Source organism: Epinephelus fuscoguttatus, linkage group LG8 (genome assembly GCF_011397635.1).
Source record: "Epinephelus fuscoguttatus linkage group LG8, E.fuscoguttatus.final_Chr_v1".
NCBI classification, from domain to species: Eukaryota; Metazoa; Chordata; class Actinopteri; order Perciformes; family Serranidae; genus Epinephelus; species Epinephelus fuscoguttatus.
Genome location: NC_064759.1, coordinates 5004229 through 5030915, shown reverse-complemented (window position 1 = coordinate 5030915; position 26687 = coordinate 5004229). Strand labels below are relative to the sequence as shown.

At 42.1% G+C, this 26687-nt stretch overlaps 1 protein-coding gene across 10 annotated transcripts in view; it reads right to left on the bottom strand.

Moving 5' to 3' along the window:
* mef2d (myocyte enhancer factor 2d) overlaps positions 1-26687 on the bottom strand; it is a 143881-nt gene that overhangs the window by 22468 nt on the left and 94726 nt on the right. For 7 of the 10 annotated variants that reach the window (XM_049582764.1, XM_049582770.1, XM_049582763.1 and 4 more), the window contains 4 exons: positions 21830-22064; positions 17445-17501; positions 5466-5644; positions 2278-2307 (listed from right to left, as the gene is read on the bottom strand). In XM_049582764.1, coding sequence (XP_049438721.1) covers positions 2278-2307; positions 5466-5644; positions 17445-17501; positions 21830-22064 — 501 coding nt within the window. The remainder of the gene's footprint in view (positions 1-2277; positions 2308-5465; positions 5645-17444; positions 17502-21829; positions 22065-26687) is intronic. The other 3 variants (XM_049582773.1, XM_049582766.1, XM_049582765.1) reach the window with 2 other exon arrangements.

Below are 26687 nucleotides of genomic sequence, written 5' to 3'. Positions count from 1 at the left end.
GGTGAGTTTAAAGATAAGCAGTATATTCCTCCTTCTTGAGAACTGGGACAAAACTTTACTTTTGAGGTTTTGGTTTTTACTAGAAAATATATTTTAAAGGGGAACTAATGCTTTTTTCAACCTGGGCCCTATTTTCCGATCTACTTTTGTCTAAAGGAGTGATAGGATGTTTAATATTTGACATTTCTGCAGTACGAAGCTAGGGCTGACCTGCCTGCAGCCCATGAGCGCGTGCTATATTAAATAATAGGGCACTCAGACAGCGTCAAACAACGTCAAAATACGTCCACTAAAAGTGCATTTTTCACACAGATAGGCTCGGATTGTTAGTATAATTATCCGACAACATAACGGAAAGGAGAAATGATCATCTGTGTTTACCTTTAGCTGGATTCGGAGAGTCACTCATTTAGACAAAAGTAATGGGAAAATAGGGCCCAGGTTGAAAAAAACATTAGTTCCCCTTTAAGGATCAAAGTCTTGACTGTTAAACCTTGTGATGGACCAACAATCATTATCATGGACCAATCATTATTTCTTGAGTATCATACATGACGGATGTCAGAGTTGAGATCTGACAGAGCAGTGAGGAGCCATTTTATTTTTCAGAGTCGCTAAGAGTTTTCCAAATGCTTATCAAAATACTTATTTTTAAACCATAATTCTTATTTAGTTTGGATTTAGAAAGGCCACAGAGTTGACCTGTCGTGGTTAGGACACACATGATAGCAGTACTTTTTAAATTAACATACAATAAAAGCTTAGAGCACTTGAGCAGCATTCACACCTTTTTGGAAAACAGGAAGTGAGACAGGAGTCCATGTGATACAACTGACTCCTGTTATACATGATTAAATGATGTTTAAGTTGACAAAAATGTGGGGCACATCTTTTTCACATCTTACTGTCAGTTTTAGATTTAGATTTTAAAGGTTTTTAACACATTTTAATTAATAATAAAGTTGTAATTTTTTGTCTGGAACAACGCTGTTTTCTGACACAGGGCAAGTTTAGAAGTTAAAGAAAATGAAAGCAGATCAAAATATTTTGTTTATCATTATTTTCTCATACATATACATCCTTTAAAAATCATGTTTCACCCCAAAAACAAAATGACTGTGTTGATAAGTTCTAATTTTTAGGCTTTTTTGGCAGGACGTGATTTGTGCCAATTCTCAAGAATGGTTTATACATGCTGTCCTGTGCAGGACGAGGTTTTATGTAGGAATATGGTTATTAAAGTAAGTTGGTTTAATTTAAATTTTGCCAACAGGTTAGTGCAAGTATAAAGTAAAAAGACAGCATTAGGTTCAGTGATAGATTTAGAGACCTGTAACATTAGAAATGTGGACTTTCATACAGAAGAGCTCGACTCATTTTGACAACAAGAAATTAAAAGATGGATAAATGACAATAGATAAAATGTTTGTGGTAATTACACCTTAAAAATTCAAATTATAGACCATTTAATGACTTTTATGGTCTGCAAATTATAAAATCAACTTTAAGACACTTTAAGACTTTTCAAGGAGCTGCAGACTCCCTGTTTGCAGTGTTTTTAAATGGATTTTCTTCGACAGAGCCAAGCGAGCTGTTCTCCCCTCTCATCAGTCTTTAAGCTAAGCTAAGTTATCCAGCTGCTGGAGGTAGCTTCATATTTCCTGTACAGACATGAGAGTGGTATCAGTATTCTCATCTAACTCTCTGCAAGAAAGCAAATAAGAGTATTTCTCGAAATTATTTCTCAAACTATTTCTTCAAATCTTCAAAAGCAAATCACGAGTCAGTCTGGTCTGAGTGATGCTTTAAGTAATGCAGCTTTTTCTAAGTGAGATCAAGTCCTTGCATTTAATATGCAAGGCCTGCTCGTCTCATTTATTCAGTATTGTTCTGGGATCGTTATTGAAACTTCAAGTCCAAGTCAAGTTGTTTGGGGGTCATGTGTCAAGCAAGTCAAATTTCAAGTCCTTCTGTTGGTGACTTGACTCAAGTGTACAGCTGTGATGGGACTCTCAGAGCGAACCCTGAATGCTACTGTCCGAACCGTCCAGGAACCAGTGCAGCCAGCTGATTGGTCCGCTGCGTGTCTCTGATGCTCTGAGTTCACCAGGTGCTCTGACACTCTCACTGCTCTCCTCCTCCTCTCATCACAGCACCGGTGCCACTGAGGCAGCCCTGATGGGATGAGTTTGCTGGCGGTGTCACACTCATGCTCGGTGAGATCACACAGAGTTCGACACCACATCCACGAGGCTAAAAGTCTAAAAGTCTATTCACCTCACTCACCAACTCCAGCTCTTCCTCTGTCTGCACGGCGGGCCGAGGAGGGGGAGTAAAGAACAGAGTTATGTTTCTGCAACAACTAACTGCAGCCAAATATGAGCATGCATTAAAAGGAACTTAAGTCTGGTAAAGAAGAGTGGTTCATAATTTGAATTACAGCGATACTTTTACATGGAAACAGGGCCTGTAGCTCTCAGGCAGCATTGACTCTAAAGTTTAACTCCTTGACTATAAAGTCAAAGTGCAGCCAAACAGATCGATGGCTGACTGAAGGAGAACGACTGGATCCAGATGTTGAATTGCACAACAGAAAAAGAGGAATATCCATATTTCTACAACAAATAAATAGATGTGAAGTGTTTATTTAAACATCTCCAAGAAGCGTTCTGTAGGATTTGTCTGGATTTGTGGCTTCCAAGAGCAGAGTAAACTTTCAACAAATGAACAGAGAACTTAATTATCATGTGTTTAAAGGCTGCAGAAATTTAAATTAACTGATGTAGCAGAAAGAAAGCATTTTAAACCTGGAGACAGATTTACACAGATGCAGCTTCTGGCAGTAACAGCCAGGGTAGAAAGACGCAGAATGATAATGATGCAACAGGCTCAGAGTATCTGTTGGAAACCTGCAACTTTTATGGGCCTCATGCAAGAACCTTTTTCGTATTCTGATGCTGCCTTTACATAGAATCAGGGAGCTGGTAGGCAGCAAACCAGATATCATGTTAGATGTTAGAGCAGGATGGTGAACTCAGGAGAGGCTGGCGGAGACTGGTTATGGTAGAAGGCACTGCCGCTCAAAGTTCATGGATGTTTCATTTTACTGTCCTGCCATTTGTTAGACTGTCTGTTTGTGTTTCTCGTGCCATCAGAAGGTGCTGTCCGTCTTTCATCTACTGTCGGCCTGATTCCATGGCAACCAGCATGATCGTAAACCTCTTGCTAGTCTCCTATGTTCACCAAACTCTTCCTGCACTAACTTGTTGTAAGTTGCTTGTTTCAACTGCCGGTTGAATGACTGCCAGCTGTTCATCGGTGTGTGTGTTTCTGTGAGATAATAAACAGCCCTGACTTGCCACGTAAGGTGTCCTGTGTAGTGGAAACTTGCAACGCTGCTGTTAGCAGTCAAAACTATGCAAATATGACTACGGCCGTCACCGCTGTGTCATCACAAAGCCGTGCTGTGACAGAAATAAAGGTGGAATGGTCTGGCATGAAGTTGGATACCACTAGATTAAAATGGGAGTCAGTGAAATACATCCCGTAGTGTTACACTCTTGGGTGCGAGACAGGATGTTTACCTGAACAGAGACCTGCACAAACACCCTGAGGCAGAAGTTTTCCTGCCAGAATATTGCTGATTTTGGTAACATATTTATATCCAAAATTCACTCAGATTACGGCATGATGTCAAACAAAAGTTTCCCTGCTGAGAGAGGAAGACGATCTGTACCTGACTTGTATGAGATGTCAAACGCGACATATTGGTTCTTGCATGAGGCCGGCTGTGTTAGACGACAGTGTCAGAATCACAATACGTAGGAGGACAAAGAAAGACTGCTGACTAACCCTGGTCACCAAGAGCTGCTAAGACAAACCATTATTCATTTCTAAAGTCCCACTCCAGTGTATTTCAGCATTTCTATGATATTTTTAATATATTTCTGAGTCACTTCCTGTCCATGTTGATTAGCCACAGTGTTAGCCGAATATGTTTTGACAAATTTTGCGCTTAAAGTTAAAAAAATAAGGTTGTTGCTAAAACAGGACGATGACGTGTGACTGTGGAAGAAGCTGCAGGTCATCATGCAGGTCCACTGTGCCTCTTTGTGTCTGAGCAGTGAACTGAAACATCGTTGTGAGCTAGCTAGTCATCATCACGAGCACAAACCCGCCCTGAGCTGTGTGAGTTAACTCATCCATGAACACACACCCACTGAGCCAAAGAACAGGTTGAGGGCCGCTGCTCAGCGACGCCCTCGTTCAGCAGGCTAGCCCAGTCGCACAATCTGAAGTAGCAAAGGTATTTTTGTGACGGCTATTATGATCGAGTTACATCACCGTGACAGGTAACAGCTGCTAGGCTGCTCGCCAATGGCTCAACTGCACATGGCGTGATGACCTTCATCTCATTGGGGTCCTCGTTTTCAGGTGAAGAAGGTGGCTTGTCGGTGAAGATTCTCAGTCGTCCAGGTCATGGTACTCGTAAGTGCTATATCGTAGGCAACTGGAAGTGCTTGCGTTTCTTGAAGACGTTTTGCCTCTCATCCAAGAAGCTGAACTGAACTGAAGACGCTTCTTGGATGAGAGGCGAAATGTCTTCAAGAAACGCAAGCAAGTCCAGTTGCCTACGATATAGCACTTACAAGGTGAAGAGGGTGGAAAAAAATTCTCCTCTACATAATTTATGTGCTAATGCTATCCTCGCTAATAGCGATAGCATGGATCCCTCATGGTGTTCGCGGGCTGTTTCTGAGATTGTTGTGGCGCAAAATGTCTGATTTCACAGCAGCTTTTCTAAAAACATTGCGATGCAAGTTACGATGTTATGTTGCGGGCGTGTGAAAATTGCAAAAATAGTTGTGATTCACATTCAGCGCTTATCATTATTATGAGCGTCCAGTGTTCACCATAGAATTAGAATCTGTTTTTGAAGGTAAGGCATGATAAGCAGAGAGAGAAACTGAGCGAATCAACACGCTGCACGCAGCTCTACGATGAAATTAAATTCTACCCGTTTTAAACAGTGGAATTTGCAGTAAAGTTGCAGTGATTGAACATAATTGCCAGGTTGCACAGAATTCACGTGGACTGCCTGAACTTGCGTTAAATGTTGTGGTTGCACCATCGTGACAACCTGGAGGGGCTGTAAATGAGTTGATCTTACATCTGAGTATTCACCACACCCCCATTCTCTGTTTTAAAAAGAATATTAATCATAAACCAGGAAGCAACACTGGCTGGAGTGGGGCTTTAAGCATGATTGGCTCAACACCACTGACCAATAAAAATCTGTCCTCATGAGCTAAGCTGACACTGGAGTTTGCCAGGCACTACCTAACCTCCACTTATTTTGAGTTAAATTGCTGTTGACATTCAGCTCTGACTCCATTTTTCATCCTGTTCTCTGTGAGCTTGGACCATCATTTGTCCCCCCGTGGCTGCCGTAGTTGTGTTCTCACCAGCTGCATGAGGCTCTTGCCGCTCTGCGAGGTGATGACCCTCAGGTCCGGCTTGCGGCTGTTGACCATCTGAGGGCTGGGCGGAGGCGGAGACTTAGCCGGGACTACTTTCCCCAGGCTGTTGCCGTTGGATACGGAGAGGAGGCCCGGGGAGGCCCTGGCACTGATGTAGCCGTTCGCTGGAGAGACACAGAAACAGAGAGAGAGAGTGATTAAGTGAAGAGGGAGGGGTGGAGGAGGTAGTGTGTTTGTCTGTTTTGATGTTTTCAGTATCTGTATCTACCTGTGAACTCTGTCTCTGCTCGCCTGCCTCAGTGAGCACGTTCGGCTCTTTTTGTGTGTGTGTGTGTGTGTGTGTGTGTGTGTGTGTGCTGATGTCTGCCTGTGTGTGTTCTCATTAGCGAGTTGGATAGCTCTGTCGCACCACATGCTCCTCATCCTTTCTGCAGCTCAAACAGTGTTTTTTTGGCGGCGCTCTGATTTCTCTGCAGCTCCTCCACATCAAAACCGTGTCACGCTCTCTCCAGAACTATTTTATTCCCACTCTGTCTCTCCATGCACGTCTTTCCTCTTTTGTTTCAGTCGTCTCGCTGTAAAACACACACAAATGTCCCTGAACTCTTTCCATCCAACACTGCAAAAAAAATCCCCCACTTATTAAGTCAGCTTTGACGCTTATTGAGAAAATCTTGTTTTCTTAAAGCAAATGATATTATTTCAACATTTCATCACAATCACTGGAGCTTCCTATGTGTTTGGACTACAACTGTGAACTGCATTTCCCATGTGTGCTTGTCTAATTGCAGGTTATTATAAGGTCTGAGGATTTGATGTTTTTGGCTCTCTTACCTCTCAGCATTGTATTTTAAAAACATATTTCCAATCAAAACCAATTTGTGTCCAGCCTTTATCAGAAATGAGAGTCAGCATCTTGAACCAAGAACAAAACAGGGCGGGAAATTTAGATTTATTTTCTTTAAAAATTCTTGAAACTCTTTGATTTGTATAGAAACCAGCTGAAATGATCTCACTGCAGTGGTTGATTTAAAAAGAAAAAAAAAACATGTCATAATAAACTAAGACTTTGACGACTGAAAAGAATAACGGTGGTGACATACTGGCAGAAATACTTACAGATCTTTAAACAGAGTCTCAGTAATTTCCTCAAACAGATGCTCACTGTAGACTTTAGCAAAAAAAAAAAAAAAACAGCGGAAAATATTGCATTTGCTGGGACTATTTTCAGCGGCGGATTAATCCACATTTGTTGCTCTAGTGAGTATTTGTGTCAGCAGTACGGTGTGTGTGGGACTGAGTCAAAATAAATTACAGTGTGTGTGTTCATGGTAAATAGAGAAGCAATGATTGTGAAATTCTGGAACGATACTGATGAGGTTTTTTGTTGTTTATTTTGTTTTTGTTGTTATTTATTCCCCCTTCATGCCAGGGAAACAAAGAAATCTTCATTATAAAGAAATAAATCAACTGTTTAAAAGTCATTCAGTGCCTGATTACACTACATTTGAATGAACACTAATTCAATCAGACATATTCATACAACAACCTCTAAAATTACCTTCTTTGACATGAAAAACGTTTTTAAAAATAACAGCTTTAATAGCCTTTTTACTCCTTGTAATATCTCACAATTTCCTCCCGAGGATCTGTTTTATGTTGCTGTGAAAACATCAACACGTCTTCTTCAAACAGCTGCATTTATTCAAGTTTCTCCGCAAAAACTATGTTTTACAAGATTACATTTGAACACATCATGAGAATGTTACAATCTAACTTCACCTATACTCATTTTAATTAAATAGAAGTTGGCTACATTCCAGTACAAGTCGTCAAAACCAAGATGTTGTTAGCAATACCAGTTCGTGCCAGGTTAGCCACTGCTAGCGATACGAGTTAACACATTATGCTGCATTTTGCACATACACACACTGTAGGGGGGCGTTAATGTGAAATGGGAAATTTCGACTTCCCACTGCAAATGGAACATACCATTAGTTCCTGCCACTAGCTGCTAACGGCTAACAGCTAACATTAACTAGCTCTCCTCCTGCTGATGTCAACACAGATTTGTTGTTCACACTGAAACACTAACAGGGACACAATAAGGTGTGTCCTCTGATGCGTCAATAGTGAGTTTACTGTGTCCTTTTGTCCTGACGGCGTCCCAGGGAGATCACTGTTCGTCACACGTCACACATTTTGTATTGTCCCCGGGATGATGGGACGTTGTTAGTCGGGGTGTCTGCTTTTTAGTCTGCGCAAAACTGATGTGACACAACAGAAAGACATCCATCGGTGAACATGTTCGTATTTGCTGATTGGCTGATGACAGTCAACAAGAGGAATATCAGTCAATTATGATGCTGAGCAGATAATTAGGTGCATCTCTGCTGGTAATGACGGAACATGTCAGTGTTCAACAGTGTGGTGCACTGATGTGTTTGTAATGGAGCTCGACAGCACAGAAGAAGAAAATGCATCAATAAATAGTTTTTACTTTACATCAGCAGCCTCATCCTTCAACAACAGAATGAATTCTTAGTGCAGCACTTTTGCTTTCTGTGTTTCTCTTCTCTTTGTCACGGGTGCATTCCAGCAACATGACAGGCAACAGTACAGAACGTCACGTTTGTTGAACACGCCCTTCTTTCAGACTGCACAACTGGTCACATTCCAAACTCCTACAGTGCAACATAACAGTTACTGTGTAAGAAACAACAACACCTGATGTAAGACACGTGTCAGTCACAGAGAAGCACCCATGTGTGTGTGTGTGTGTGTGTGTGCATACCTTGATGTCGGCCCTGCTTTTAAGGAATATTACGCAATGTGTTGCTGTTTTTGAACCGCTTTTCAGCGTCACCACTCACTGTCATTTATACTTTTAACTTGGTTATGTACTTGTGTATTGTAAGTTAAAATGTTTCCTGGGTGTTTTTAATGTGTTGCTAATTAATATCTCAATTATGGGGAGGGGAATATTTGGGGGTTCTGGGTGTCATGACAACAAAACTCCAGCAGACAGCAGCCTGTTTGTACTGCTGAGGTCAGACGAAGAGCTCGACTCGAACAGTCAAAGCGTGTGTAAGAGGGGGACAGCAGGGACTTTCCCAGCCTTGAGACACTGAGACATACACACCCACACACACACACAGACTGGATTTTCCTCTGGTCAGGGTGTGTGTGATAGCAGATAGCAATGCTCCATGACGCCGCCTCCAGACGACAGCGGCATGTGACTCTGCTTCATCTCAGTAACACACAGTCCCGGGAGACACACACACACACACACACACACACACACACACACAGACTAAACCTGACAACAACAACAAATGAACATCACACTACCTCTCTCACAGATCAGTGGGGGGGAGGGAGAGAAGAGAGGCGGCAAGGAGAGAAAACACAGTGAAAAGGGGGGTGATGGAGGCGGCGAGAGAGGAAGAGGAGAAGACTGAGGGTGAAGAGGAGGAGGAGAGAAGTAAGATATAAATGAAGAAAGACAGAGAGGAGGATGAGGAGGTGTGCTGAGTTGATTTGAGGTTACTGATCAGTTTACTGTATTATGTCTCCTACACAGTACAATAAGTTATCTATAATATTGTCGTCGAAATTAAATCAAATTATTTTGCAAAAATCTAAAACAGCCGAGGACGGAGTTCACAGACAATGGGAAGAAGAGAAGAAGAAAAAGGAGTTAGGTAACAATGGAGAAGGATGGCAAGGAAGGAAGCATGAGGTGAGCAACAAAGTGGGTGGTAGGATGAAGGAAAGGAAGTGGAGAACAGGAGAGGAGGTAAGGGAGTGAAATAAGAGGTTGAGAAGGGCGAGGTAGGGATGGGGAGAGGATTTAGGATTTAATATGGCAAAGACAGTGAGGAGGTGAAGAAAAAGGAGGAGGGAATAAGAAAAGCTGGGGAGGATGTAGGGAGGAAAAGAACAAATGTGGAGGTGAGAATAAGGAAAGGAGGACAGAAGAGGGGGGGCTGAGAAGGAAGAAAGGTTAGGTAAAGCGGTGGTAGAAAAAAGAAAAGATGCTGGGAAGGAGAGAAAGATAAAAAAGGAACAAGGAGGAGGCAGAGAGGAAGGAGGGGATGACTGAGATGGAGGGAGGAGGTAGAAGAAAAGGAGAAGAGGGAGCAAGGAGGCACAGGGAGTGAGACAAGAGGTACAAAAAGCAAGGGAGAGGAAGGAGGTGGGGAAGGACAGATGAGGGAAGGAGGTAGAGACGAGTGAAAAGGATGTAGGGGAGGTATGAAGGACAGACGAGAAAAAATGAGATGGAGAAATGTAGTCTGGAAGTAAGGAGGTGGAGAACATGAGGAGGAGTTGAGGAAGAGAGAAAGAAGAAAAATAGGAGGTATGAAAACGGACTAGGGAAAAGGAGGAAAGGATGCAGAGACAGGTAGGGAAATAAAGAGAAGGAGGGAAGTAGGTAGGGAATGACATTAGAGGTAGGGACTAAGAGAGAGAAGGAAAGGAAGGAGAGTGAGAGAGTATGTAGGGAGGAAGTGAAGATGGTAGGGAAGGACAGAAGAACGAGGACAGGAGGGGAATGAATTTCCTAGCAGGCATCTGACCAGTGAGATCACATGTGACCTGCTGACGCACCCTGCATCAGGTGTTTCTGGGAAATCCCGAGTGTGTGAGTGTGTGAGTGTGTGAGTGTCACTGACTGATAGAAATCTGTCGCAGGCTGCGTTCATGTCTGTGGGTAAAGGAAGAGGGTGGCGGCTTTGTGGTGACCCCAAGTTACAAGCACACACACACAGCGTGAAAGTGACTGTGTGACTGACATGCACGTCTCAAGCTGAAACTAAATCCCCACCGAGAAACAGCCTGGAGTACTGGCATCGTGTGTGTGTGAGTGTGTGAGTGTGTGTGTGTCACTGACTGATAGAAATCTGTCGCAGGCTGCGTTCATGTCTGTGGGTAAAGGAAGAGGGTGGCGGCTTTGTGGTGACCCCAAGTTACAAGCACACACACACAGCGTGAAAGTGACTGTGTGACTGACATGCACGTCTCAAGCTGAAACTAAATCCCCACCGAGAAACAGCCTGGAGTACTGGCATCGTGTGTGTGTGTGTGTGTGTGTGTGTGTGTGTGTGTGTGAGTGTGTTTAGACTGCATCGTAATGGTTTCACTGGAATTGATAGACACAGATTTCTCATGCATTTTTGTGTGTTTCTATGTTGTCTGAAGTCAGTTTAACTAGACCCCAGCTGCATTCTTGTTTGAACGTTTTGGCGGTGCAGCGATAAATTGTGGAAAAATATGTCGAGACACAAAAATGTGACAATATGAAGCAGCTAAAATCAGTCTCTCTTAAAGGGCAAAGAAACCTCAGACATTTTCTCAGTTACCTTTCTGAGCGGTATTTAGCAGTGCAGATGGTTTTGGTTCTATCTGCTGAGATTTCTGCCTCCACCCCACCACGATGATGGTAAATGAAATTAAGATTTGAAAATGACGGGTATTTCACAGAACTCACAGGGAACAAGTTTCTTTGGAAATTCTTCAGCAAAAACAGTTCCTCAGAACCATTAACAGCAGGGTTCTTAAATTACCCAGAGGAGCTGGGACACCAGTAGTGGAAAGAGATGTTGATGTTAGAAAATTTAAAAAGGCAACTGACCTTTTGCTAAGCCCTGCCCCTTTGTGATGGTTTGTCAAGCTGCTGGAGCTAGCATGCTGCCCACACTGTAACTAACTGCACTCCCTGAAGAAATATTATCATATTTTTGGAAAAATGAGACAGTGATTCCAGAGAGAAGCAGACAGAGGGGTCAAAGACAAAGATAGTTAGAAGCTAAAGCCGAACTATAGGCTACAAATCACAGTGTAAAAGTGAACCACCACATCACTGCTGATCGCCACAGAACACAATGAATATAAAGGGAAACTTTGCTGATATTCAACCAGCTGTGCTGCGTCACAGTGTGTGAGGATGAACGGTGTTTGGCTTCACCCCACACCACCACCAGCACCTAGACCAGACCTCCGCCAGGCGGACGGGTAGGGAGCTCTGGGGGAAGCCAATCATTAGGTTAGTAGGCTAGACCCTCAGTAGCTAGCTAAGCCTACACTTCTCAGGGTCTGATTTTGGTTTCAGGATGGGGAAGAAATGTGTGCCTCCTTCCAACTTCTCCAGACGAGTATCATTAGAACCAGACGTAGGCACAGAGGGTGAGAGTCTTTGGAACAAAGCCGAGATGGTCGGACTCTTGTTGGAGCTGGCCGACGCTACGCTATGATCGGCTAGTCTGCCCTCAAGGGGTGGGACAATCCATTCACCATTGTAAAAAACCTCCATGTACAGATATCGATTGTGGTGAGAGGTACAGTATGTTGTGTTTTTGGGGAACTGACACCGTCAAAATTCTCCTCCAAATCTCTCGAGAGACTTCACAGCTTCAGGGTGTGTGAAGAAGACTACTCAAACCAAGCTCAGACTCTCAAGGATTCTTAAGGAAATTCTCAACTAGTCATTTTATCGTCTTCCCTAATGATGTGCTTAATTGTATTTATTTAAGTGATTGCAGTATTTTAAACAACTTGTAAGATACTTAAGTACTGAACTTCACTTCAAAATGTAAGAAAGGTGAAACCTGAAAACTTCAACGCCTGAAGTTTGTTTTCATTCTAACTTTGTAAAAAATATTCATCACCAGTTTACTGAGCTGCGGTTTCTGTATTCTGTATCTGTTGAACCGTGAGATGGTTCTATCATAATACTGTGTGTGTGTGTGTGTGTGTGTGTGTGTGTGTGTGAGATGTTTACACCGAGTCTGCTGAAGCTTGCATGAACACACTCCTATTCTGAGTGTGTGAGTGAGTCACACTGACATGTTGATGTGTCTGTATTTATGTATGTGGACTGTTTGTATGTACTTTTTTTGTCCCCTTTACATGAGCTCCTCTCTGTGCATGAGTGTGTAAGTGGAAGTGGCCACAGTATCTGTGTGTGTGTGTGTGTGTGTGTGTGTGTGTGTGTGTGTGATGTCTTCTGTTACGCGAGGGCCGGGCGTGGGAATGCGTGGAATGCTGGGTGACGTCAATGGCGACATTCCCGGAGCCCCGAGTCCCTGGACAACAGCTGAGAACGACAAATCCAAGAGAGGAGGAGGACGAGGGAGAAAAGAGAGGGGAAGAAGGGAGGAGGGATGAGGGGAGGGCAGCCTCTTCTTAGAAAAGGAGGAGATAGGAGAGGAGTAGGAAGAGGGGAGCAGACAGTAAAGATGGAGGGAAGAAAATGAAGGATGAAAGGAGACAGCTAGAGGAGAGAAAGAAATATGGACAGGAAACGGTGTGGTAGTAAGAAAGAGGAGAGACACTGGCAGATGAGAATAAGAATAAAGCAGCGAGTGGGGAGGATGAGGGGAGAAGGAAAAGGACAAGAGGAAATGAAGAGGCAGAGAGAAGAGATAGAGAGTTGAGGAGGAAGGAGGGGAGCAGGCAGCCAGGTGCATCAGGTCACCTGAGCTGAGTTTTAAAGTGAACAGGTTTTATGTTTCGACACACGGAGGAGTCGTGACTTTGTTACAGCGAGCTGCAGAGACCACAACATTCGACCACAGCGGACGTCCATCGGCTGTCCAACTGTCTCCTCCGTCATGCCAACTCCCCAAAACACAGGAAGAAATCAACTCCAGTGAAACTCATGTGAAAAGGCCAAGGTGGAGCCAAAGATTCCTCGTCTACACGAGAGAGCTGCGTTATAACTTTGTCAAAACTGCATTTAAAATGAATCAGATAATTCAAGATTGATATGAAACAAGTCACAACACATCCCAACATGATTCAATATTTGCAAAAGAAACTCTGCTGAACATCATCGCCTGTGGGGTTAGGTGCCACTCACATCTGAACTGATATCTGAACTTGGTAATGGCACCCAACGGTGCCTATTTTTTTGCTATTTTAATTTTCTGCAGTGATGAGAGCGAATCTACTATCTGTCTGTCTGTCTGTCTGCTTGTGTGTGCGTGTGTGTGTTGTCTAGCAGTGACACTAGCTATTACTAAAATAATACAGGAAATAAAACAATCCAGAAGCCGAACTTATCGTGGCTGACTGGCGCTAGTTTTGGCTCAGTGGGAGGCAGATGGACTGGCTGATGGAGTGAAAACCAGAGCAGCCGCTGAGATCTGTGACCAGTCTGCCAGCTTTGGTGCACTACTGCCCCCTGTCTAAAGTTGAACCTGACAGCATCGCAGAGGTCCGCGGCTGCCTCCCAGGCTTCAGAACACTTTGCGGCACCTCTGCCTCCTGTCCGAAACCTGCCGTTCTCATCTAGACGCTCTCAGGTACTGACATTTGGCACAGTTGGATACTTGTTTCGAGAATATATTTGTGGGCTTTCTATGCCTTTATTTGATAAGACAGATTAAGCATGAAGGAGGATGAGAAAGAGGGGATGACACCATCAGCTGGAATCGAACATTCGGCCACTGCAGCAAGGACATTGCCTTTGTACATGGTACGCCTCCTCTACCCACCAAGCTACTGGGCGCCACCGACGGACTTAATATGAATTGGTAATCACTAGTTTCAACATAATTCAGTTGGCACCCTTAAAAGTGTTCAGTACCCAACCGTATTCGACTACTACATATATTTTTTTTAAACCTACAATAATAAATATCTCAGTGATATCTGGGGAATTTCTGCATATGTTGGATGCTGGACTTTTAATATGAGAGTTTGAAACAGTGACTAATTCATGTCAAGCAAAGCCAGTTGCAGTAATTAAGAATAAAACCACTCGAAATTTAAGTAAGTGTGGTTTAAATAGTTTCAGTTACAGAATACAAAAAGTTCACGATGCAGTTTTCCAATCAGAGACGGGATCGACACAGAGAGCTGGAAATAAACTAACTTTGTATTAATCTTTGAATTCATACTAACACTTTAACTGTGATATGTTGGAAAGACAGGGGTTTGACCTTGGTATATTATCATGCACTTCATCTTTTTAAAGAGTTAGCACATAAAATTGGTCTCAAACACACATGCGTTGACAGAGGCCAACTCTTAAGAGCAGCGTTCCAGAGAATGTATTCGCTCTTTCATTAATCGCCTTCAAACTAATACCAATATCAAAACTTGGCGTTGGTGAGTTGCTCTGATACAGTGCAGGGAAGTTAATGTAAATGTATTGATTTCTTTTGGCCCACCTTACCCTGAGACAATACGTTTATCAAAGTGAATATAGAAAGAAGAAAAAAAAAACACCTCCCTACTATATCTATTACAACGGGCGGGCTGGCAGTATCTGTCCTGGCTAATGGGATTTAAGGGGAGAGCTCTGGCCAGTGTCAAAGTCACCTCTGAGGAGAGTCCTGTGCCAAGACAAGGGACAGTTGGACGAGGGGGGTGGGGGTAGATTATTCCAGAGAGAAGACGAGGGGGAACAGCTGAGAGAGACAGGATGAAAGGGGGAGGGAGGGGAGGAGTAGGTGGAGGGGCGGAGCAGTGGGTGAAGACAGGAAAGAGTAAAGCTGAGCAGACGGCTGTCAGGGTTTTTACTTGGTACCAGCGTTACAGTAAAACTCACATTATTTGGCTCCTGGAGCCACTTTGAACCCAAAGCAGCTGGTTTCCACTTCAAGATGTGACTGACTGGTGGAGTTTATTTGGTTCCAGAGCTCTGAGTCACTGACCACATCTCTGACTTGCTCTAATGATTCAAACAGGTCGGGTGCTGTGTTCACTGACGGCTGTTTCCCCTGGTTGGAGAAACAATCGACCAATGACAGCTCTGTAGGCAGGATTAGAGGAACATTCAGATGTTTTGAAGAGGGGTTGTGTGGGGTACTTGTACGTCGACAGTATATCACATGAAGTAGATGTCAGTCGGCACGCCCTCAGTTTGGAGAAGCAGGCTGGAGTCCGACATGGAAGCTAAACAATGTACGGCTGTGGACGAGGTCAGCAGCACAACGTATGTTAGCTTCCTTAAAAGAAAGTCCCAACGAAAACCATCTACATCACTTTAAGTGTAAAGTATATCTGGAATATGTTCACAGCTTTACCTCAGTGTCAGGCAGTGATTTCCAACTGCAAAATAAAGCCCCTCCTTTGCCCTCTTGAAAGCCAGACTCCATTAAGACCAGTGATTTAACATCCCTGAACACAGGAGCTGCTGGTCTGCAGCTGCCTCAAACGGTTTGTTTGTTTGTGTTATAATGTGACTTTAAGTGTTTGGTCTACTTTAATGTTTAAAAGGGTTAGTTTAGATTCACCAAAGGCACACAATATTCACACACACAGTATACAGCTGGTAGAAATCCTACACACTTCTCCTTTAAAGGCTGCACTGAAATCACACAGCCAGTAATATTTAATATTCGTACTTATATCGTGTGCAATATTTTTATTCATTTATCTATTTTATGTGCACGGCATATGTTGGCACTGCTTGTGTGTGCGTATGTGTGCGTGCGTGGGTGTGCAGTGTGTGTGTGTGTGTTTGGTATCCTATCCCCTCCTTTTTTATCTATTACTTATATAATGAGGTCAGTTTTATTCTGTGCTTTGAATTTCATTGTATTTATTTACAATTACAACAAAAAAAATGGAATTTAACTGAATTGAATTTTCTCAACCTGATTCTTGCTGGAGTGATGGGGACAAGAACACACAGGTTTCTGCCAGAGTTACACAGAGATTTTTGCCTTTTTGTTTTCCTCAGTGCTCTTCTCACTGGTTTGATGTGAGCAGTGTCACTGGGACAAAATAGCACCACTTAAAAAACAAAACAAACAAACAAAAAAAAACAAACGTTATGTTCAGTCCTTAATTGTATCACTATTAATGTGTTAGCATTGACAGAACCAGTTAGAGCAAGCAAAAATTAAATAACTCCCTTTCAAAACAGTTATCAGCTACCATGAAAATGAAAGGCTGAATAAATGAGAGTGAAATGAAGACAGAACTCTCTCTCATTATCAGGCCTCTTTTCAGCTGTTGCTGAAATCTGTCGTTAAGCTCCACATTTCCAAAGGTCCTCTTTTTCTTTTTCTTAAAAATGAAAGTTTGTCCACAGTGAGGACTGCGAACATTTGTCTCTGGGCAGACTGGTTGTCTTTGAGGTCTCTAAATGTCACTTGCGGACACACAGAGCGGGACAGTCACTGAATTCTTAAAATCAGATATCTCAAAATCTCAAACTGAAACTATCTGCACAGCTTCATAGTAGGAGGAGACAGTTGGAAAATATGTTTTTGTGACCTTTTAATGATTACACAACATGCAGGTGAGGAGGAAAAAACTCGCACAACAGATCTGTTTAGATTATTGGACTATGACAAAATTCAGCGGTGACTTTGTTCTTCAGCAGTCACGTTGGAGTCATACTAAAATTTTAGCGCCTCGAGTTTTGGTTGTCGGTAAAACTGGCAACAGGAACAAACTGTTGAGCTCACTTTCTGGTGTTTGTACCAGCTGGCAGACACCACAACAGGTCAGTGATATTACCAAAGATATTCTATTAAGCTCTGGTTTCTGAGTCACATTTCTGAAAACAACACCAACACAAAGCAGCTGAGGAGCCTCACAAGAGTTTCATGTAACTTTTCTGTGAGTTTCAGTTCGTCTTTTTTTCCAGACTCTCTCCTGTTTCTCTCTCTCAACCTGAAACTCATTCTGTTCTTTGGACTGTTTACAAGCAGCTTGTACTGTGACCCTCAGCTGTCGCCAGTCAACAGGTGCTTTCGTGCTTGTGTGTACGTCTGTGTGTTTGAGTCAGAGTGTGAGTTGTGCACATGTGACCGCCTGTTGCCACACATTAGATACTCTGCATCGCTCGACTGTAAATCAGACTCCAGTCAAGTTAGAAAGTCAGGCTAAAACACAAGAGAGCAGAGCTGTAGTGTGTGAGTGTGTGTGAGTATCAATGCAAACTCAACTGTTCTCTAAAATGTAAAGGAAGGAAGAAATAAAATTAAGGCTACTTACGGACTGGACTCGGGCACGCTCCATTTGAATTCCCCAGATCTCCTCCTAACAGAGCTCCTGCGACACAAGAACACACGTCAACATTAAATCTTACACCATCGATTTCATTTAATATCAAACAGTTCATCTGAACAGCACTGATCTGAAATGCTGCACATCCCAGTTTCAAAAATATCATTAAATCAAGTGTGTCATTAAAAAAAGTGCTACTGCAATCGACTCTCACTTCACTCGGTGAAGCACCATAATTGGTATCAATTCTGCATTACCAGTTAATTTCTAAGTGCCGGTTTCACCAGTGCTCGATGGTACTTGTGTCACATTCAGAGACAAAATCATCACACTCATTTTAAATTGTGAAAAAAAGATGAAGCTTTATTTAAGATACAGAACTGTTTAAAATGCCTGATTTTTATTTAAATTAACAGTAAAAATAAACTCCAATCAGCCAGCTGTGGGACTGCGTAGGGTAGATCGTCATGATAAAGTAAAGTCAGAGTTCTATCGTTTCTCTTGTTCTTCTTATTACTTCATTATGGCAAACAATGGTTATAACAATGTTTTTATGTTATGTGTTGTTCATGTGTTTTTTTACGCTTCATTTTGTCTATTTCTTGTTTATTTTGTTGTTGTGTTGGAGCGCAGACAGGTTCAGACATTGGTGTCAAAACAACACACCATTTTTTGCACATGTGTAAACAGTACTTTTTTTGATATCTTAGGGACTGTTTGTTAATTATGAGGGAGAAGGAGGGTGGTGCAAAAAGAAGGAGGCATGTCAAATAATTTTTCAAACACTGGGGGGACTTGTGTTTTATTTTGAGAGGGGCATACGACTATAAATAGTTGTATTTTATATTTATTATATTGCAGAAAACCACCCAAATTACACCATTTATCACTGCCAGGAAATGTAAAAACAGAAATTATTGTTGGATTTTCAAATTTCTGATGGTCATTGGATCATCATGTTTACGTCAAAAATAAATAAATACATTAAAAAAAATAAAATATGAAATCAAATCTGAGCTTAAAAAACGATATTTCATCAAAATCACTATTATTATTAATCCTGTTGACCCACATGGTAGAATATAAAGCGTGGTTTAGAGTTAAGAAAGTTTGATTTACATCAAGAAGAAAAATATTTAAAAAACAATTAAACATGTTTCAACATAAAACCTGAATTTGCTGATGAGCTCAACAGCTACAATCACAGTAATGTTTTTTTAAAGCTGATGAAAATCAGTTGCTACTATTATGGTCTGTTCCTAAACAGCAAACAGACGTACATTTATACAGCACAATATGTCCTGACGCTTTTATCTTTATTTCAGCAGAACATGGCAGACAGGCGTTTTCCTACGCTGACACTTTTTCCCCCTTGTTGTGGTACAGATTCACTTTTTGGCTCAAACTCTCTTCAGAAAGGCAGAAAGTCGAGGTCATTAGGGGTGACTGAAAAATATCTGGCTGGATGGACGCATGGAAAAACACCAATAAGCAAACATGATGAACCCAATACATCTCTGGTAATGTGGGATGCATAGCAGGGTACAGCCGAGTATTTGCACGGCTGAGGTTATGAGGAGGGAGGGAGAGAGGGGGGGCGTCCATTACTGCTATGTGAAACCCTCTTGCCTCGGAGAACGGCATGTTATGAAAGATGCTGTAATGCATTTGTTGCGCGTTACATCACCTAATTCTGACTTACAATGAGATTACGCTGGTCGGAACAAAGCTTGATAAGTAACCTTGTCTGAGACGCAAAAATGGGGCACAAATCCTTTTAGTCAGAGGGTGAAGGATCGCTTTGCCACACAGAGGCAGCGGGCGCACGCAGGAGTGCACCAGCCTCAGTCCAGGAAATGATGGATTTCTGTCATCGTAAGTCCGTGTGCACTTATCAGCCTGACAGGGAACCATGTGTGGAGACTGGACGTCAATACACTGACACACACTCACTTCTTTGGTCATTTTGCTGCTTGCTGACTCGGAAAGAATTCACTGTAAAACGCTGAACTGCGCTTCTACATACGTAAAGCGGGTCGAAAAATAACAGCTATTACTTTTAAAACAGGTCTTTGACTAACTGTATCACTATGGCAACCACGTCTATAAAGATGGTTCAAATCATTCCAGCTATAAAAGACATTTGGCAAATCAGTACTTTGAAATGTGGCGAATATGCCGAACAATTTGTCTCGAAATTGTTTGTGCATTTATTTAAAATGTCAGGGAGGACAGTCTGGACAAAGAGGAGGCCAAACACATATAAGCCCCTTTTTAAACGCCATTATGTCGTCTATAATGTTCTGTATAAAAGGTACAATCGCAGCATGGGGGGACAGAGTTGTCTCGCCTCTGAGCGGGGAATGGAGGTATCAACAGCACCGAAACGTCTGTATGAAAGAGACAGCTGGCAGGACGGGATGATTAGTGGCTTGGTGTGACAATTTTGATGATGTGTTAATGTGTGCGACCCACCACGGGAGATTTCCAAAGCACCCAGTGTCAGTAGCAGTTAGCGGCTAACTCAAAGAGGAAGAAGAACAGCCGAAAGCATCCGTAAATCAGGAGAACACTGAGGTCCAGGAGCTCCTTACCCTCCGAGCAGAGGACAAGATCAGCCGCCATATAACAGGAATGGTAAACGATTGTTATTGTTTATAAAGTGCTGCTGACGCGTATATTATATGTCACACTTGAGGCTGACGCTGATGTTTCGAATGTCACAACCGTCACGCCTCACTTAATTCTGCAATGTCGTCATGCTGTCTAAAATCACACACTGGAGCAACACGATGCCGCCGTCAGTTGGTTCTGCATGAAAGTGCAAAGGCGGTGTAAAGAAGTGACTCTGTAGCGACTCTATAGCACCATCTCTGTGTAAAAAGGGCTGTGGCCTGACCTGACAGACACAAACAGCAGTCACATGTTCAAATGAGTCACATATTAACATGAGAAGAGGCTGACAGATGTTTTTAATTGTGTAATCATGTTGTTACTTTAAAGTCCTTTGACAAGTGTTCACTCAGACTGAGAACAGAGCAAACTTAATTATCTTAATTAATAATTACAAAAAGATTCTTTAAAGTGTGTATTTGTTAATGAATTTCTTTCTCTACCCTAATCAGGTAAAATTACAAGTACATGGTGATTTGTTGTGAAATTAAAATGAAAATGGAGAAATGGAACCTTCTCTTTAATTATTTTGTCTTTCTTAAAGTAAAATACTTAAATATTTCATTGCCATTAGTTTACTGCTAATACTGTCCAGCTATATAACTTTCTTATGTTACATTAATCTTAATTATCTTCATGTAATTAGGCAAACTCTTATTAAAGGACAGGTTCATATCTTTTTTAAAGTATGTTTTAAGTTTTGATACAAGACTCACATGCCCATATTTACGTTATCACTGTTACTTGCTGTAATTTCTAAAGTAATGTCAGTCTAAGTGACAGGTTGGGATGTCATGTGAAGAGATATTTGGGTCCAAGCTGATGCCACAATTTTGAAAACATGACAGTACTTGTTTTTTCCCAGTTAACGGGGATGCAATTCTTCCAGACCTGACAAGGCAGCATAAACGCCTACTGCTGTTCTAGTTTGTTGTTGAACTCCAAAAGAAGAAGAAAAACGACTATCACCACGGAAGAATAACACAACACGTAGACGAAGGTGAAGAGTGCGGCTGCAGTGACTCTCTGTGCTACTGTTTTGTTACTGTTTTTTATTGTGGTATCGAATTTGGTATTGAGAATTGTGGTGCTGGTGCTGGTATCGACTACTACATTTCTGGATATCGTGACGTGCTTGGTGATGGGAACAATTCAGGTCATTAAAAGTGCTTTCAATGTGCATACAGGGACACGAGCTTTGTTTTAAGGCAGGCTTGAAACACTGTGAACGTCTCCTTTGACTCATTAAATTAAATGGAAATCTTGAGTTTCTTTATGTTTTGAAATTTGTCTTCACTTTGCTGTTTGTGCGCTGCAACAGAACACCTGTCAATCAAACCGTGTGGGCGGCTCTCTGAAGTCTTTTTCCTTCTGTTTTCTTTTGTAGAAGTTTTGAGTTTTTGTCAGAGGCGCTTTTTTCTCTCCTTCAATTTATGTCAAACTGCTGCTGCTGCTTTCAGAAATGCAAAACTCATCAGTTGCTGAGCATCAGAGGATTCTTCAAGGAGAGAGCTTCCAGATCACTCGGCATTTAAAACAGCAGATATCTGAAGCTTTAATATAACGGATGTTTGGATCAATCAGCAGCTGACAGTGTTCAAACTGGACGTTTATATATATATGTGAAAATGTAACAAATTATTGATTTACACAAAGACGCTGAGGAGCTCGATAGAAAACAGTCCAGCTGTGCCTCTTACCTGCGCTGGCTGGTCGCTGTGGTAACCCTGGCGACACAGCGTTCCTCTGCAGAGCTGGTTGCTGTGGCGACAGGAGGCGGGGGTCTGTGAGGGTGGAGGTGACGAAGGAGGTGGTGGTGACCAGGGCGCCGCTGGGGTTGTTACTGAACTGGAGGGCCGCTGCCGCCGCTGCTGCATTCTGATTGGATACTGGCACGGTGACTGGCATGGAGAAGGTGGGCTGTGGGACTGTGGACTGGTGGAAAGACAGGAAGAAGGCGGGGCTTAGCCTGATGTGCACCTGCGCCCACACAGACACATACTTGTATACAGTGATGGACAGGTGATCAGTTAGTGATCTGCAGCAGAGCCGACGAGCCCGCAGGTGAAAATCAGTCACGCCAACATCACTGCTCACAACAAGAGTCTTTCCAAAAACACATCAGCCTTTATATGATTATATAAAATGTTATCTGTCCAGCTCTAACGTTCTATGAGACTAATCTGCTGCTGCATCTGAAACAATTGTAAATATAAGTACAAACTGTCAAAGTCTCCAATTTATCTGATCATTGATCAATGAAATAAGTAAAAAAAAAAAATCTGCCACTGAGGTAAAGAAATATTTCCAGTCTGTTTCCAACACAAATAATGTTTCAAGAATTTTATTTTTTAATTGTCATTTTTCAACAAACAAGTCATTTCTAAAGAAACTTCTTTCAACTTTTTATTTTTTTTGTCAGAAAATAAAATCATATCCCGCGTTTTTTTTGTTTAACATGATTTATGGGAAATAAATCTTTTAAAGTACTATTTAAGTACTATCTGGTCAAGATGGAGGCTTTTTTGCATTTTTGTTTTTGTGTTTCGTGCTGCAGGAATGAAGCTGAAAACACACCGGCACCGCAGTGCGTCATGAGATACATGTCAAGTGCCGCCCCTAGCAAAAACAGGACGTGTCGCACAAAGTTATCACCTCCTCCACCTCTGCATCAACTTTAAATCAGGTGTGGACAGCCCCTCATTAAACTTGATTTCTCACCTGAACAGCAAATCTCCAGAGCTGTGACTCACCAGGTGATATCTTTTTGGCCATTGTCTTTATAATGACGGGATTGTGGGTCGTTAAGCTCGGGGTATTTCTCAACCTCAACAACTAGTTTCTTGTCATCCATATTTTCTCACACACGAGACACAGCAACAGCTACAGAGTTCACTTTATGGTGAGGAGAGGAGTCGAGCTGCCACATGAGCAGATACAAAGAGCTGCTATGGGAGCTGATAAGTAGGCAGAGGGCGAGTGGGGGGAAATGTATTTAATTCCTGGGGCGGCGAGGCTTTATATAGGAAAGTGGCATGAAGTGCTGCTGCCACCAGCAAAGGGTTGTACTTATAGCATATTTTTTGACGTCGAGTCCGCATTTAAGAACTTCCTGTTTCCTTGTCTTGAGGGCAGTCTGTTTTTTGAATAGGTTTTTGGTTAGATGTCTGAAATAAGATCTGTGGCTAACACAAGCTAAAGAGACTTTTCCGTTTTGTTTTAGAACATCAAATATGTCTGTAAATACCCCGCTGTGAATTCTGAAGCTTTTATGTGTCTCAAAAAAGACTTTACAGCCTTACAGCGATGTCATGTGACCTTGTTGTAGTTGGTTTATAATCTAACTTAGTTTTTCATTTCTGGCAATTGCATTTAGGCTTAAAAAAATCATAAAAGTGGTGATCGAAGATTATGTTGCTGAACAAAACATGTAAGTATCGTAAATGCTTAAAAACCCAAAAAAACATTTATAACATGCATGTGTTTTTTCCTGCAATAATCCAAAATACATACAATACAATAAACAATACAACAATACTGGCTTTTTGTCTAGTAACGCTAACTTTCGCATCGGCCTACAAAAAAACCCATCATCTGCAGCACTCTATATCAATATATTTTTATTTACAGTTATTTAAGTTAAACATTATGCTGCAAAACTCTCCAGCTTATATTGTCATTTTTGTTAATATTTGAGTTCTAAAACCATAAAGAAAATTCTAGAGATGTGCTTCGTTTGGCTTTCTAGCCAAATGTAGCGCACATTTTAACTGAATTTTCTGAACATCACCAAAGGAAAATGCATGTCAATTTTGGGAGTTGTTTTGTTATTATTTATTATTGTTTTATTAATTTTCTAGTCGGCTGCCACTGCAGAAGAAGAAGGCGCAACACTTGAAACAAGTTCATTTGCATTGGAGATAGATTCAACTATTTTTTTTCCTGCACTCACAGATATTCAACAAAAGTAAAAGTACTTCCTTCAAAATGTAAAAAGAGTGTTTTGGAAATGAACTCTTCAAGCAAACACACGCGCACACACACACACACACACACACACGCACACACGCTCAGTTTTAGCATGCAAGGTGACGTGGTAGAAAGGCCAAAAAGCTGTGTCGCCTTTCACATCTCATGCCAGGTTAAAAGTCTTGTCGCAGCAGCGGGTTATTGCATCGGGTTATTGGTGACATTCCAGCTCCATCCCACCACCTCCACTGACACGTGCTCACCACCCGGAGTGTTGGGAAATATCCTCCTGTGTGTGAGATCTTGTATCTCAACATCTTGTTCGACTACAGAACCTAACACCTCATCTAACACCAGAAGTTCCCAACAGGAAATCTCTTTGCTTACTTCTTTTTTCCTTTTTAAATGGGCAACCTCGTCACCTGACGTGACCTCTGAGAGCAGATGACCAGACAGCCCAGGGTCCTGGAAAAATCAAGGCCAAGGACCTGAGGTTGTCCAGCCATCTGACCCATTTCACCCTGTTCCAACTCAATCTGAAAGAAGGACTTCTATATATAGAATATGGGCCAGTGCTGTGCTGTACTGTACTCAAACTGCCTGGGACCCAGTTTAACGCAGAGGAGGACGAGGCCACCTTCCCGCCCTTGATCTCTGCCTCTTTTCCTCCTGCAATGATTTCTACCTTTGTTTTTTATGGACGAGGAGAGGAAAAGTGGAACTGTGTGAGGACTATGTCTGACTGAAGCTAAAGGGGACGCTGCCCTTTCTGAATAATTTCCTAATATTTAAAAAATCTAGTCATAAGTTGGAGGGAGCTTAGAAAAAATCTTTATTTAAGTCTATTATTGGAAACTTAACTCTCCACATATGTTGAAAACGACTCTTCCCAGTTGACAAAGATGTTAAAGACACCAGCAGTTCCTTTGAGTTAATTAAATGGAATTGTGCAAACTTCACTGTAAAACAGGTACAAAGTCACACAGTTAGTTCCAGAAACATTATTCAAAATTTTTTGTTCTAAATAGAGCTGGGTTACTTTCCGGTTTGATTTTATGCAAACTGGCTGAACCAGCATTTGCCATTATGACAAGTTTTATGAGCTAAATATTATTATTATTGTTATAAAACAATTATACTAATATTGCATTAGTAATTAGCAACATGATTGATTTAATATGTCTATAACAGGGCCACTAGTTTATGACAGGCTGTGAGCAATTTACTGTTGAGCCGAGGACGGTGTCGGCAACAATATGGAGATCAAATTTAAGTAGAGGTGGGAGGGGCAGACCAGCACACACTGTGTGTTTACAAAAAAGTTCATGTGTTTTTTGGGGTGGTGAGAGGAGAAAAATAATCTCTCAAGAAGAAACTGCACTAATATGACAACTTTGTGGATCGGCAGCTGATGAAAGAGGCGTCCTAACTGTCTGCAGACGATGTGGTGAACTTTTGTCGGACACCCTGTTTCTATTTATGTCTGTCGCTTGCTTTAACGAGAAACTGCGGATTCATAAAATTGAATCGAGGAGTTATCCACACGATTCCTTCTCATTTCACCAGTAAAACTAACTAACTAAGGTGAAGACTGGCTGTAAGGAGAAGTTTCTAGTAAATAACCATTGCTAATAACAAGCTAGGCTGCTTGCTGTTGGCTTCATTGTATATCATTTCCAGTTTTCTGTTTCAAAAATTCACAAATGTAGAAAGATAACAAGTACACTACTGACCTGCCTTTTAAGTGGTTGTGTCTTCAGTCTGATCTCGAGCACACGGCTGATAGCTCTGTGGTTTGCTCTCGATGTTACAGAGGTATATATTTGATGCGTTCAGTGTGGACAGAGTATTGATGCTACGTGACAGTCTGACGCTCATTTGCTGTTGGAACAGAGTGTCATTATGTTCCACTCAGGAGCAGCCGCTCAGTCAAGTGTGACACCTGGTTTGGTCTGGTGTTTGGCTTAATATCAAACTGGTTTGCAGACTCCTACTCCAACCCAACCTTGGTTCTAAATGAAGCACTGCTCTGTCTTATATTTTATTGCAGCAGCCAAAGAACCCCATGACTCCTCAGTTTTCTGAGATTTAAAATCCACCCGACAGAGCATAAAGATGAAGTTGGTAGAGGGGAGAGTACAGACGGAGCTGTACAGTAAGTGGTGACCAGGGCGGGTAAAGACAGCAGCGAACAGCACTGCATCACTGCACACTGGCCAAGCAGAGGGGAAAGGGAGGGGATGGATAAATGAAGGGATGGATGAGGGGTGAAGGGTTAGTGCGAAGGGGACGGAGGTGTGTAAACACGGAGCAGTCCAGAGAAGATTTATCCTCACAGGAGCCGAGGAGGGGGGAGTGGAACATTTCACCATTAAAGCCTTCGGCTCAGAGGGACTTACAAACAGGACGGGACTCAGCACGTTTGCTGATTGGTATTCTGATAGAACATGAGCGGATCAAACCTTTTGTTTCGACAACCCTCTGAACTCAAGACAAACTGTTTTCTTATACACGATATAACTGAATTATCAAGTCAATTCTATTTATATAGCTCCGAATCACACATTCGGCATACACTGACAAACCTTC